General features: G+C 39.9%; 1 protein-coding gene across 7 annotated transcripts in view; it reads left to right on the top strand.

Annotated features, from left to right (window-relative positions):
• Window positions 1-15,864, top strand: part of meis2a (Meis homeobox 2a) — a 168,632-nt gene that overhangs the window by 28,200 nt on the left and 124,568 nt on the right. For 3 of the 7 annotated variants that reach the window (XM_055230984.1, XM_055230985.1, XM_055230983.1), the window contains exon 8: window positions 11,001-11,078. The exons of the other annotated variants lie outside the window; for them this stretch is intronic. In XM_055230984.1, coding sequence (XP_055086959.1) covers window positions 11,001-11,078 — 78 coding nt within the window. The remainder of the gene's footprint in view (window positions 1-11,000; window positions 11,079-15,864) is intronic. 7 annotated transcript variants of the gene reach the window in all.

Here is a 15,864-nt window from a genome sequence, read left to right as displayed (position 1 = left end):
AGGAAATAAAACAACAAAAGCTGGTGATTAACGCTATATTTCTGCCAGTTCTCGCTTGTATTGAAAATCATAAGTTTGTAAGATGCCAATTATTCTCGGCTCGACCTGCCAAAGTGGAATAAAGCATTTCAAAACAAGTGCATTGGTGCTAGGTACAGATAGTGTGTGCGAGTGCCGGCTAGCTTAGTCACGCTAGGATCACTTTTGACAAGTAAGTTAGGGAAAGAAAATTGATAGTTTGATGGGATATAAACATGAGGAGAATTGGTATTAGTAGATCTATATGCTAATTTGATGGGAAATTGGCAAGTTGTCTAAGTTGGTTCCGTGTGTTGTCTGTTGGTAGGTGTAGATCACGTTAGCAAGAGGTATGAAATGTCTATCCGTGGGTTTCAGATGTTTTCCCATTAAATCGTTAATCGCTATAACAACGGTTGTAATTTTTCATTTATATATAATAAGGGTATAGGTTAGTTTACCAATGATGGTTTCTGGTGTGAGCCCAGTTTAGTCCCGGTTCAGACTTGGTTTGGTCCCGTTCTAGTCCTGGTTTCGTCCTGATCTACTCCAGGCTTTGTTCTAGTTTTAGTCCTAGTTTAGTCCCAAATGGAAGGTGGTTGTAAATACTTCCTAAATACTAGGATTCTAGCTAGCACCGTAAATTGTAATCGCAAATCGGCAAGACGTCTACTGGTCCCGTGTGCTGTCTGTTGGTAGCTAAAATCCACATTAGCAAGAGGTATGAAAGGTCTATCCATGGGTATCATCTTCCTGTTATATGTTTTCCCATTAAATCATTAATTGCTGTAAATACTTCCCAAACACGAGCATTATAGCTAGCTCTACTGTACAAGTTTTTTGCTAATTCTCTTACGTTGTTCAAAGGGTCATATAACTAGTTACATTAGAATTCAAAACTGTTACAAACCAGGTCATTATTCCCAATATGTTCTATAAATCCTGACTTAAAATTAGCCTACATATTTTCTTTATGCTGTACATGCTAATAAAGGCAGAATATTAGCATTGTTGAACTGCTAATGCTAAACAACAGACTCATCATGACAGAACGCAAGTCCAATGTTGTGACTAATTAAGATACGCATAATTAATCGTTGCCAGGGACGTTATGAAATGTTATGAGGCCTTATTTTGACTAAGAGCTTCATAAAAACAGACCTATGGCTCTAATCCAAACAATTAGCATATCCTCGTCTTTGTTTTGAATGCAAGATATTTTGATTTTATGTTTTGTTCCGCCTTCTGGCAGTATCCTGGGTTTTGCATGAAATTTCATCACAGCATCTCCCCCTCCTCGCAAATCCTTCTAAAGATAAACACAGACAGAGGGAAGAGAAAGAAGAGAAAGGGAGAGCGGAGGAGGAGGAGTGATTGGGAGCTATCGGTTTGCCAATAGGCGATCAGGGTATTGATATGGGCGGTCTGTGGTAGGCCCGTTTAAATCATCGTCCCAGTAAAGTGAACACAAGTTGATGGTTGTTATATGTTGTTGACCACAGTTGAGGTTGTAGGGAGAGCGCTGTGGTTGAAGGTGTCAGGAACGCTTCGCTTGGATCGTGGGGAATCTACTGGATATGCAAAAACAACTTCAAAATACTCATGAAAAATCTATGTATGTGGTAAATGCAAAACTGCGATCAGCGTATAGTTGGAAACCATTAGCAACTACACTGCACTGCCTGGCCAAAAAAAGTCACCACCAAAAAAAAAGGTCACACACTCTAAGATGTTGCATTGATGATGGTCGAGTCTGACGCTGCACAAAGCTTCTCCAGCACATCCCAAAGATTCTCAATGGGGTTAAGGTCTGGACTCTGTGGTGGACAATCCATGTGTGAAAATTATGTCTCATGCTCCTGATCCACTCTTTCACAATTTGAGCCTGATGAATCCTGGCATTGTCATCTTGGAATATGCCCGTGTCATCAGGGAAGAAAAAATCCATTGATGGAATAACCTGGTCATTCAGTATATTCAGGTGTCAGCTGACCTCATTCTTTGACCACAGACTGTTGCTGAACCTAGACCTGACCAACTGCAGCAACCCCAACATATTTGCTTAGTTAAATTCAGGTGACGACTTTTTTTTTGGCCGGGCAGTGGATTTTTTGTAATGTACTGTATAAGCAGCTTGAGGTCTGCTGCATACTATCTGCATCTAATTAATCAGGAAGTGCACGTAAGCATGCTAGTTGTTGCATTACCGTGTCCGCAAACTTCGCTCTGGCCTCTGAAAGTTGTGACAAACGCTTGTAAACTCATCTTGATGAATAATTAGGATGCTCGAAATGCATAAGGTAAGTGAAGAATAACTTTGGACCACTGCAAAACGTTTAAAATGAACTAGTTCTAGTTTTACGTGTTCGACAGTGCCTTTGATTGTTGTTATATGCATTTGACCCATGCTTTGGTGAGCTATAAAAATTGTAATCGATGCAGGATTTTCATTGGGAGTACCTTCTTGTGCCATCGTTGTTAAATTGTATGTTAATAATATGCGTACCCATATAAAACGATGAGAGCTAATTCCACTATAGCGCTCCATATATATAACACTTTTTGTGAAGAAACCAGGCAGCCCTCGCTCGATTTTTAAGCACCAAAGACGTGAGCTCATGGCGTATTATCAACCATCAAAAGACAGATCACGGACAGCTTTGAGTGAGAAGAAGGGATTCGGGGGGGGCGAGGGTCAGGCGGAGGAGAGGAGGAGGAGGAGGAGAAGGAGGAGGAGGGGGTAGAAATGCAGTGCTTATTGATTATCTTACACACATAAGTACAAGTGACCTGTAATCCGCAGAGCACTTATCGACTGCTCTGTGTGCGCGGCGTATCCAGTAACAGCCGGTCGATACGGGCCACAGACAGTTACGGTACGGCACCCGACGCTGGGGCAACCGCCGGCCCGGACGCGGCTGACCTACGGGGGGCCGGGTCCCAAGAGGTGAGGGGTATAGCCACCTTAGAGAAGCAAAGGCTAATATAGCGGGAGAAAGATCCTGGTAGAAGATTTGGGAATGTTTTTTTGAATCAAGAAATTGTATCCGGGTATTTGCGTAAGGAAATTAGGCCGATACACAAAAAGTAAGAAATAACCGGATGTGATGTGTCTTAAAGGCAGTTTGCCGTGATCCAATGTTCTTCTTCACTTACCTTGTGCGTTCCAAACATTATAATTATTCACCATGATGAGTTTATAAGCTGTTTTTATAACTTTCAGGGGTAAAGCAGCTGGCTAGCGTGCTAATAGCGCACTTCCTGATTCTCAAACAGTAAAACGCTTTAAAATTAGATGCAGACAGCACATAGTGGACTCATTTTGGCCTCAAGAACTGCTTATAGAATATACGTGTACAGGGAGAACACAAATCAGGTACAGTCACTTTAACCTCTGAGGACGAAAGAGGATTTTAACATAATGCTGGTTGTGGGGTTTGAATAGCAGACCTCTTGGTAACTGGGCGAAAGTTGTTTAGTTAGGGGACTGAAAAATGAGGCTAGAAACAATAGCTAGCTTTAAAGTTGGTAAAAAGCCACATGACCGCTGACATAACTAGAATGAGTCCCGTGTCTATGTATTGACTTTCAAAACACGGAGGAGCTCTTCTGGGTGACCACCTGATGACATCACGCAGTGGGAGTTAACCTTTTGATCTTTCGAAAGCGACACGGCCTATAAATTATGCAAGATTAGGTTAGATTAATAAAAACACAAGTCCAGGCTGTGTTTCAAGAAGCAACTTTTTAACACGGTGAAAAGTGAATGCTAGTTTTGCGTATAACAGGACTTTTAGCATTTAGCATTTTTGCTCTTACATAACGTACACTTTTATTATCATTTCTTTTATTTCAAATGTATCCACAGTCATGATTGAACAGAATCTGCTGCTGTATAATCAACAGTTCGTGACGCTAACCTGGCTAACGAGTCCAGTTGTTTTGCTAGCTCCGATCCGCGCTTTGACCCCCTCGCTCCGCTCGCCTCATTTTTCACATTCTTGCAATTACGTTAACGCTTCAAGCAACTCCCGCCCTCCCCACCCTCACCCCTCCCCGCCATCACCCCAGCACCCTTCTCACTCCACGCATGAACTGGCTAGCGCTAACACTCGCACATAAAATCCTCAGTCCACACTCCGAGTCCGTACGAGTCGGCGGCGCACTGCAGTAATGGGCTCTTTAACGGCCTGGCCCAGGTTAAAAGGGGTGAGGGTGAAGAGCAGGAATATATACTGGAGATGGAAGGGTGGATGGGTGGATGGTGGATGGGTAGAACGACGGAGGCCAGGGAGAGACAAAAAGTTGCGTAGCGATGAATTGCGTGTGGGGTTGGCTAGAGAATAATAGCTATGGTTAAATTTGGTCATATATAGCTAGAGAACCGTTTGCAAGATTTTTTTTTTTGTTCATTATTTAATTTTCCAAGCTGTTCTGTGTATTCATTTTGGATATGGGGGCGTCATAACAACTCTTGTTTTAAAGGTACTTGGTGTAACTTTCTGGAGAAGGCCGTAGAAAGTTAAAATCATACTTCAGAACTTTCTCCATGGAGATAGATGAGTTTTATGCCATACCGTGGAAGTTTATAGCCAGAGGAGCAACATTTCAATGGAAACAAGCAGGAAGAGGCCCTACTTCAGGTCAAATAGAGTCAGGTTTGTGGAGATGCAAGCCCTCTCACAGTACAGGCACATTTTTGACAGTGTAATAAACATGGAGCTTTAATAAGAGTTCAATTGCATTCCAAGCCAACCTCAAAAGGACCAACTATATGCAACTGTATGCTAATTATAATAATATGAATAATGAAAGTCATAAAACATATACCTGAGGAAGGTCAGAGGGACCGAAACGTTGTTCTAATAAAAGTGAACCAAGAGTGAGACAGTGTATGGCACCTGTCGCTCAGTCAGGTGTGCAAAGTCTACACAGAAACAAGTCATAAAACATCAAAAAACTGTCAGCTAAATGAGTTAAATAAAATGTAACCACACATTTTTGGTTATACAAATGTTTTTGGTTATACTCATACAATTGTTGCTACTGAAATTTCCAACCAGCTCAAAACTTTTGAATGAAGTCTCTCAGCCCTCTACCACTTTGTATCCAACTAATAGAAAGTTAAAGGTCCTGCATTCAACACACAAAAAAAACATTATACACAAAGTACTTTTATTCAGCTGAGAAAATATCCAATTCTACCATATCCTTCCACCAAAGTTCATTTTCACCTTTGGGATTTGCAGCTAGCGATCTTTTGAGTTGGCTTGTGTAAACCGAGCACACACCAAACAGGAGTTGTTCAATCTGCATCGCTCTGAGCTGCTGCCAAAAAACTATTTAACAAGAGCACAAATATGTATTGCTTCTCTTGCAGGAATAATTTACTGCATAGCCGTAAAGAAATGGGCGTGAGTGTGTTGGGAGCTGTCAACAGAGATTGCCAGTTAAGATTTCCAACGATATTTTTTGGATTTTTTTTTCAAACAAAGAATTTAGAGTTCGATGGGCTACTCCGCTTGCACTCTCTGACCCCTTCACTAAGTTAACCATGTCCAAATCTTACCCCTGAGATATGAATTTTTAACTTAAGGGCTAAACTGTGTGTGTACTTGGTTGGTTTTTAAAGGTTCAACTGATTTTGTTTGTGAATAGTAGAACATGAGCAAAGAAAGTGAACTTTTTTTGATTTATTGTTTAAAAAAAAAAAAAAAAAAAAAAGAAAAATCACAAAAAATCTGCTATACCTGCTAGTTTTGCTACTAAATATTTGGAATTTTATTACAAATACTTTTTACCTTTTACTCTTCCTAGTTGATCAATAAAGTTTATCTAAGTCTAATCCTGGTTTAGTCCTGCTTTAGTCCATATCTAGAATCACTGTCGGAGAACTTGGTCTGGTGGTGTTGCTTGCTTGTCTGCGTGGAGATTGATAAGATTAATGCCGTACTGTGGAACATTCCAGGTAAAGCTCATTGGGGACAAGCAGATGAAAAAGTACATAGTGACCCTTTAAACTCTCAAAGTAGTCAGTGAACATTGACTTCAGTGCATACAAAATGTGGACTTTTGAAGTTTTGCGTTTCATTTTTTTTTTTTTTTTTGGTTCAGTTGGTTAAATCTTTATTATTATTATTATTATTATTATTATTATTATTATTATTATTATTATTATTTTATTATTATTATTATTATTATTATTATTATTATGTTATTATTATTATTCAATTTTTAAAAAGCAATATATGTTGACAGAAAAAATACATTACATACATAAAAAATACATTACCCAATCCAATGTTTTATTTTTTGTAGAAACCCAATTTTCCACAAAAACTAGTCCCTTGCACATATTATTTAAACATTACAATACCATAAACCGTCCTTTCCCTATGGCTCCTACGCAGTATCCCTCCCCTCGTTGTGCAGTGCAGTGTGTGTAATCACGAGCCACGCATCCCTCCCAAATCCACTCTGACATGTAGAGGCAGCCGGGCCCAAGGAGGAGGAGACGTTTTGTACATTTTCTCATCAATTGAACAATCCCCCACGCTCCGTGCTTCGCGATAGACAGACTCCCCCGAGAGGAAGACCAGAGCCAAGGAAGAGGAGGAGGCAATGGAGAGGAGGAAGAGGAGAGGGAGAGGAAGAGGAGGGAAGAACAGTTTAGATGGGACATTTGTGCACTGGAGAAATACATGTCGGGATGGATTATACCGATTTAGAATTTAGATCATTGTTTTAGTTGGTTTACTTAATCTTTGTGTTAAATTTTTGGCCAGTGTTTTATAAAGCATTTTCTTCATTTCAGCTACGTGCATTCAGATCGTTGATTTAAAGCCACAATCTGTAACTTTTTAGCCAAAAAACAGACCAAAATGAATGCACAAACCTGACTCTTATTTGGCCTTATTTGGGCATTTTTCCTGCTTGTTTCCATGGAAAATTTTTGTTCTTTTGACACTAATATTGCACATTATGGCGTAAAACGTATCTATCTTTATGAAAATGGTTTTAACTTTCTGTTTCAGCTCCAGAAAGTTACATACTGAGGCTTTAAATTATTCGCCAGTGGTTTAGAAAATGTAACTTCATACATTTGCAGATTTGTTTTCTTAATTTTCATTAAATAATCTTAAATGTAGTTAGCTTGCCCTTGCCTTACATGATTATTTGGGTGCCTTAGGTTTTGTGTTAGATTGCCAGAATAAGTTCAAAAACAATATGAGTAAAAAAAAAATGAAAAAAATGTGTGAAAGAGTTAAAAATTTGTAAAATATTGGATGTTCATTGCCAAATTTTACAATGTTATTAAGTTTAGTTCATTTGGTATAGCATAGGTTTTGTCATATTTGTCCATAACCTGCTAGCTAGCCTCTGCCTCATGTCCACCGCAGCAGTAGAACCAACAGCCCCTTCAGCCGCTCCATCTTCTTCCTCTCCATACCTCGTAACCAATATGCCGTTATAGTGACAAGTAGAGCTGTGACATCACCTACCGTACCCAATATGTCACCGTAAAGACAAACCCAGTCAAGCCAAAGTGTGCCAGACCGTGCAAATTAACCACATATTAAAAAGCCACTTAACTGGAGCAACCAAGATGTCCGCCGAGCAGGAGCGGTGACCAGTGAGGTGTGTGTGTTTATACCCTTATTGTGAGTGTGCGTATGTGCGCGCTGCTTTCCCGCTAAGTGGCTGTTAGACTTTAATTTAGTGTAGTAATTAAAACCGAACACTGGCCCATAAACAAGAGATAAACAATAAAGGCGAAACCATGCCCTGCTGTTTCCCATGATGGCTAGCGGTGCCGGCTAAGCTAACTCTCTACTCTCTCCCTACCCGCCCGCATGAAGAAGCAAGACGGAGAAAAAGGGAACTGTTTTACTGTTTAAAATCACAGCTGAACTTGGGTTGCCGGAGCGTTAAACTGCAGATGGAGGACACGGACAAGTTTTTTCTCATTCGCAGTATGTGGAAAGGTCATTTCTAGCGCTGATTCATGATTGGCTGGAGGTGCTGGGGTTTAGTTAGTGACCGTTCAGATCAGAGAGAGGCATTTTAGGTTTAAACCAACTGGATTTAAGCATTGAAACTGGCAATGCAAGAGACTTATGAGGCTCATTCTGCTTTGTGGATAACCGTCTTGAGAACCAAAACACTAAATTGTCAAGTTAAATGTGTCGAATGTCTGTGCATGGCATTTAAAATCAAATTCTTAAATATGGTTCATTTCGTGTCCAGTAGCTACATGTTAGCTGTGGTCGATGCTAGTCAGGTGCAGCCAACCTCGCTGGTTTTGTTGGGAAGAGGTCGGGAGGCTGTAGGCTGGTTGTTGAAAGCTGAGAGGGGCCGATGGGGTGGTGGTGGTGGTGGTGGTAGTGGTGGCTGGGGGGGGTACTTTCTCCATTAGCATAAGAGAGTTTCAATTATTCATGGAGAGTGCTTAATCTACGGGGAAAAGTATAGTTAATGCACATAGTTTTAAAAGGGATACCTCCTCCCCTCGCGCCTCCGCAGTCCCAGCGCTGGATTCTTGCTCGATTCAGCATTCACGGGGCATTTACGGGAAGGCTTGTCCATCCCACTCACCCCATCTACAGGGAAGAGCGGCAGACTGGCAAACGATGGATAAAATGCAGCCAGACGCATTAGACCCTTCCTCGGATATTTGGGGTTTTGTTTTGTTTTTTTTGAGAGAGAGAGAGAGAGAGAGAACAGTTTGGGTAAATGTTAAAACTTGCCACGTTGTCTTATAGGATACTTTTTTATGAGTTGTGTCATTTCTGTAGATAGATCAACTCAGGTGAAGTGTATTGCCCAAAGGTTGGCCATATGAGGGACCCTTTCGCTGACATTTTAGTTTTTTTTTAGTTTTTGTTTTTGTAAAAGCAGTTAGGTTAGAATGAAAACATCACACATTGTAGTCTTAGAAGATCTATTTCTATATGTTCGTCATATCGATATTAGAAGCAAAATGGAGTGTATTGCCCAAAGATTGGTCAAGAGTGGACCCTTCCTCTAATATTTGATCTTTTTTTTGTGTTAACTTATTATTATAGTCTTAAAAGATTGATTAATTTATGTTGAGTTATTTCTGTATACCGTATTTTCTGGACTATAAGTCACTTTTTTTTTCATAGTTTAGCCGGGGCTGTGACTTATACTCTGCAATTTATATGTGAAATATGTTTTATTTCTTCATTATTATGCATTTTTTGGCTGGTGCGACTTATGCTCCAGATTTATACTTCGGAAAATAGGTTATATTCGAAGCACCCAGACCTTACTTACTTACTGATATTTGGGGACTTTTTCATAATAAATGGGGACTTTTATATATATATATTTATTTTTTCCGTAAAAACTGTTAGGGTAAATGTAAACAGGCCTAATTGTAGTCTTATAGGATACAATTCTATATATTATGTCATTTCTATATTGTTGTCTACAGCAATACTAGAAACAAGGTGGGTAAAGTGGAACTTTGCTGAAAATTTTGACTTTTTTTTGTAATATATGAATATGGAATCAGCTTTATTTCTTAAATCTAGGCTGCAGTCAAGTTGCTGAAAGGGTTGCTACTACTATTCTTCATAATTTATTACTATCTAGTCTAATGAAAACCATAGCAGAAAACTAGCCCATAACATGTACGCTACCACGCGACTGAAACTTTGATTTTCTGTAGTTTTTCAGTGATCGACAAATATACACACTTGCCATTTGCACCCTCTTGTACTTTCCATCATTCCAGTGTCTGCGTTTATTCCTCCGCCCCCTCCCTCCATCCTCTCTCACCCCTCCTCCCCCCCATGTCTCTCTCTCTCTCTCTCTCAACTCTGCAGACTCCCTGGCCCGCGTCCAAAATGTGATTAAAGCCACTGATCGGCTCCCCTAGCTCCTTCCTCGTTTCCTCCCTCCCTTCCTTCCTTCTCTCCTTGTTCCCTTTCTTCTATCAGTCTTCCTTCGAGATCAAGAGGGAAACAAAATCTTGAAAACAAAAAAAAGTCCGGAAAATGTATGATTAAAGTTTTTTGGTGGGAATACACGTTTGTGACTTGAGTTAAATGTAAAAAAAAAAAAAAAGAAAAGAAAAAAAAGAAACAAAAATATGCAGAATAGAGAGGGATAGTTTGTTAGACACATAGCATCATAGCTAAGTCTGGCTAAGTCGAAACTTATGGTTTTTGTGTTTCACCTGAAAAACATAAAAAAATTACCTTTTTCTACAGTGTTGATCATGAAAAAACTCAAAACTAAACAAAAAACACATTATTATTGTTATTATTTTTCATATAGAGTAGGGATGGGACAAGATCTCATGCTACAAGACCTCGTGAGATTTTCCCCCGTGTATTTACATATGTATTGACCAAAAAATGGCGTTAATACTGCTTAGTTACACCTTTTGAGACGCTGTAGTTCCACAAAGTATGCTAACAACGAAAAGTAAAAATAGTAAATAAAAATGTGAGCCTAAAATAGGACTGAATCTCGTACCTCGCCTCATCTTGCAGAAATCGTGTCTTGTCCCACCCCTAATGTGCAGTAAATACAGTTTATACCAAAGTATTGAGTAAGTTTAATCATTCTAGACTAGTATTTGAGTTAGGTAGAAAAGATGACTAAGGGTGCGTTCATAATTGCACAGACATCAAACATCAAAAACTATCAAGAACTAATCTAAACTAGACCAGAACTAAATCAGGACTAGAACAGGACCAAACCAAGTCTACATTGGGACTTAAGCTGGGCTAAAATGAGGACCAAAAAAAACCAACAAGTGTGAACGCACCCTTAGGGACGCTGCAATAACAAGTCTTCTCATTGGCTGATGAAAGAAGTATTGGTAAAAGAAAACAGAATTTTTCAATAGTATGAGACAAAAAAACGGACTTAGCTGCTAATGCTACGAGGCTAACGTGCAGTGTTGTTGCTTGTCTAGTGGTGGCTCTGACCATGAGTATTGGTTCTAGGGTTCCACCAGCACTATGATGGGCTAAACCACAGGCCTGGTTACCTCAGGGACTGGGATATGCATTCCAAGGATCATGGTAATTCACATTTTTCAAATTATTTCTCAAACAGCTTCATATATTATACGTGTTTGTAATAGGGGTACATTGAGATGAAGTAGTGAAGTAGTACAAGTTTGTTAGCATTAGCATGTTGATAATTGCTACTGGTATTGGTTGTTTTAATCTGATACCCAATGTACCGCTGGGAGTTGAATTGACATTGAATTATTAAATCTGGAATTATCAAAAGATTTACATTTTTCTGTACGTTTCTGTTTTTTTCTGACATTTTTCGTAATTTTTTTTGTTTCGTAATTTAGTTTTTTGTGTTGTTATAATTTAATCTATACTGGTGCTATACATACATGTAAACAACAAATTATATAAAAATTTTTAGTTTTTGAGATCTGAATTTTCCAACGTAGTTATCCTGTACTTATAGTGGAATGAAAAGTTCTTTTATTTTGTTGTGTCCTAATTTTGTCCAATGACGTTAGCTTAGCATTCAAAAATATCCCTGCAAAAGGCACTGTTGTCATCATAAAAATCAAAAATGGGTTAAACAATTATTAAAAGTTTTGAGATCAGAACTTGCAACGCACTTAGAACTGCTTTTTGTGGAACTTTTGTTGTCCGTGGTTGCTAGGTTTGCATGCTACACGTATATCCCAGTTACGACTTATGGAATCATTTGAATTGTTGGAAGTGCTGCCAAGTCCTATAGCCTTTAAGACAACATTTGGAATATCATTGCTTCCTCTATTTTTGCTTTTAACTCATACCGTTCCATATTACACTATTATGCTAACCCATCCATGGCTGCTAACCTTTCCTCCCTCCTCTCCTGCATTCTCCCTGAAAATGAAAATCCCTAAAGGTCATAATCACGGACAGGCCCCCAGCGCGTTTGACCCAGCTCAGCCCGGCCTGCGCGCGCCGAACCCAGGTTTTGACCCAGGTCCCTGCTGCCGGAAGAGAGCCTTAACTGGGTCAGGCTAATGTGCTAGCTAATGTTTGGGGAACATAGGGAACGCATTACCGAGATTATTCTGACAGCAGCACCCGAGAATGTATGTTTTTGTAGCATTAAAAAGGAGCGAGGGGAAACTACTTTGTTTTATATTTCTAGAAGTAGATGAAGGCTAGATTGTATGCGAGGGTAATTATAACGTAGAGTACATGGAGAAGTAATCAAGACGAAAGGGCTACCAACTTTTTGACTTTTTCCCAAATTTGTGTTTTTGTAGTAGTACTTTAAAAAAAAAAAAAATTATGAGTAGTTTTTATTGGTTCTTGTGCTGATTGAGACCTAGATTAGCCTGACGGAGTAGTGGTAAGCAAATTCACCCCGTAGCCGAGAGGTTACAAGTTCAACTTCTCCGATTTTTGTTTAAAATTTGTGTTTTTATAGCAATACTTTTAGTTTAATTTGAGTGATTTTTATTGTCCTTTAGTTCTGATTTAGACCTACATAAGCAGGATGGCGTAGTGCTCAGCAAATTCACCTCGAGGCCAAGAGATTTCCAGTTCAAATTCTAAGATCTTTCTGTGCAAAGTTATGACAGGTTGCCGTATGTGTCAATGTGGTGGTGGTTGGGTCAAATGCGGGTGGCTTACTTTAGTTTAGTTACTCTAGTTGTCATAGACCTTGTTTAGATCTTTTCTAGTCTTGGTTCAGTAGTGTTTGCAGGACATTGCAACGCCCTGGTTAGGTTCAGACATGCTTAAGACCTAGTTTAGTCCTGGTTTAGTCTTGTTTCACACATTCTTTAGCTTAGACCAAACTTAGTCTTGGTTTAGTTCATGTTTAGTCCTCTCTCATACCTGGTTTGTCCTGGTTTAGTTCTTTTTTAAACATGCTTGTCTGGGTTTAGTCCAGGTTTAGTCCTGATTTAGACCATTTGCCCTGGTTTAGTCCAGGTTCATGAATGCTTCAGAACCGGCTTAGTCCTGGTTTACTCAATGTTTAGTCCTTTTTTCGATCTTTCTGTCCTGGTTTAGTTGGTAGTTTCATACATGCTTACTTACCTCACCTAGCTTAGTTTTGGTTTAGTGCTTGGTCCTAGTTTAGTCCATGTTTTGTTCTGTTTTAGACCTTAAAATACTTCTCTCTACCTTGACTTAACAGTAGAGCCCCTCCCTCTCCTCCCCCGTCCTATACCCTGATTGTTGTTTTGCTTAGGTCTGCTCGTGGGCCGTCCTGTAGGCCATGTTGCGCCCCTCTCCCTCCCCTCCTCCTCCTCCCCCCTCCCACCGTAAGAGCATTCTTTCCGGGGTCACGGGGTCACGCTACACAGATGTCTCCTGCCGACCCTCCGAGGACCGCATCCAAAACAATGCGTTCTCCCTCCCCTCTTTCTCTCTCTCCCTCTCTCTCTCTGTCTGTCTCCCCCCTTTTTTTTCTTTCTTTACACAAATATTTTCTATTCCTTGCTGTTTTTTTGTAGCATTGTTTGATAGCAAGCGAGACGTAGCGCGTTTTTTCCGAGGTGGAGTCGCACTGCGTGGGAGATAATGAAAGAAAGCAAGTAGTTATCACAAGATAGTGCTAGCTTAAAACACTCCCGGTCTGCCCGAAGTTTCCTCCAATTGTTCGAGTGGGGCCTTAGTCATCCCACGGCTTGGCGGCGCAGGCAGAGATGCTTTTAAAAACGGACTTTTTGCAGTTGCTAGGGAGGAAAATGAAAACATGTAGCTAGCTGTTCGGGATTTCACACGTATAGAGCGCTTAGAATGTGAGGGTGCTAAGCAAACAAGAGGAATGGAGCGAGAGACAATATTTGACGTGGTGGAGATACAATTTCAACATTCCGAGGCTTAATTGAAATGAAATTAGCTTCTTTTTGTGTCTGGTAGAACTGCTAAAAACAGCTAATTTGAATGGACACAGTTAGCAAGTTCTGCAATTTTAAATGACATAACTTTCCCACAAAAACAAAATCTCCTTCTGAATCTTCTTGAGGTGTTTAAAATGTGAACCTTTAACAGAATTCCACTATTGAAATATTGTAGTTCCATATTTTTCCCAAATCGATCAACCCTAGAATCTGGATGGATTTCATTTAGGTGCTTCTCTGGTTTTCCCAACAAAAACATCTAAAACATTCACACTAGGGCAATCCATCAGCTAGGTACTCCTGATCTAGATAAGTCAAGATCTGAAGATGGGTCACCAAGGTCACCCGCTGGACATGGGTCAAATACAAAAAAGCCAGAAAATCAGTGTTTAGACCTGGTTTAATCCTTTTTTAACCCTTGTTTATTCTATGTGAATCCTGGTTTAGTTCTGGTTTACTCCTCTGCTCTGTTGGTAGGCGACTTCAAAATTTAGCTACATCTCACCACAATATACGGTATAGCTTCCGTTTCGACGTTCCAACGCATCATTAATACAAAATCAGTTTTATCCTTCCAAAAAAGGGGGTGGAGCATGACTTGGCTAATCGAGATGGGAATGTAGCGATTAGCATGTAGCCCGTAGCATGTAATTGGAACACTATTTAAAACGACGCTTAGCTAGTCTTTTCATCTCGGCTGGTTTGATCTCTGGCTACCCCCTCTGAACATCCTCCTTGTCTTTTGCAAATTGATAACCCTCGAAATGAATTATGTTAAACGCATAATGAATTTTTTTCCCTTTTTTTTCAACATTTCCAGCCCCGCAGCTAGCTAGCAGTCTCAGTTGGCATGTTTGATTTGGTTTTGTTGCATTTAGCGTTTAGCCCCACTGTTCCTTGAAGACTCTTGGCGGCTCGGGGCATGTAAATAAGAAATTATCCTTGCTGACTAACCGGCTTTTAATACCTCCTCTGGGGTAATCAAAAATTATTAGACTTCCTGTAAACATTATGGGGGCTCGTTCGACGGTACGTGTCAAATTGCTCACTACGAATAGCCATAAAATGAATAAACAAATGTGATCAGGTACACAGGTCCGGTACACAATTTTTTCCCATGTATTTGAGCAAAATATGGCTCTTGCTAGTACAGATATAGTGCATTAGCAGCTCTTGAGGTCAAAAATAAGTCTGCTGTGTCCTGTCCTGATCAGGAAGTGCAGGTTTACATTGCTAGTTGTTGTTAGCTTTAGTGTAATAACGAAATTTTGATGAAAAGTGCTTATAAACTCATCACGGTGAGTAACTAGGATGCTCCAAATGCATAAGGTGCGTGAGGGACAACTTTAGATCACTGCAAACTGTTAGAATTAGAGTCACCTGCATAATTCCATGGAAACAGAAAGTTAAAACCATACTTCGGAACATTCTTCATGGAGATAGCTAGATTTTACGGCATATTGTGGAACATTATAGCCAGGAACAACATTTCTATGGAAACAAGCAGGAGAAGGCCCTCCTCCAGGCTACATAATAGTCAGGTTTGTGGAGATGCAAGCCCACTCACAGTAAGGACACTTGTTTTTCAGTGTAATAAAAAATAATAAGTCCATAATGGAACACGGTTTTTATTTTAGTCTATTTTTGGCCCAAAAGTTACATACTATAGCTGTAAAATAAATAAATTTTTTTTTTCATATTTTTAAATTCAACGATTCTGGAAGAGTGAGTTTGCGGCACTGTTTGGCTATTGTGCCGCAAAGAACTACCGTGGGCTTAAGGAGTCATTAAAGCGTGTTTTGGAGAGGGAATCAGACGTGCAAATGAGCTTATGTAGTGTATAATGCCCTCAGAAGCTTAGCATAAACGCCAAAATGAGATGGATTGTAACACACTTCCCCTTTTTATCCTCCCACGTATTTAGAGAGGAGCCAGAGCCGTGGAGGAACTACCTGTAGGGCAGAGGTTCTCAATATGTGGTACGT

This window comes from Periophthalmus magnuspinnatus, chromosome 22 (genome assembly GCF_009829125.3).
Source record: "Periophthalmus magnuspinnatus isolate fPerMag1 chromosome 22, fPerMag1.2.pri, whole genome shotgun sequence".
NCBI classification, from domain to species: Eukaryota; Metazoa; Chordata; class Actinopteri; order Gobiiformes; family Gobiidae; genus Periophthalmus; species Periophthalmus magnuspinnatus.
Note: the sequence above shows the minus strand (reverse complement) of the source record. Positions and strands in the feature narration are given on the sequence as shown.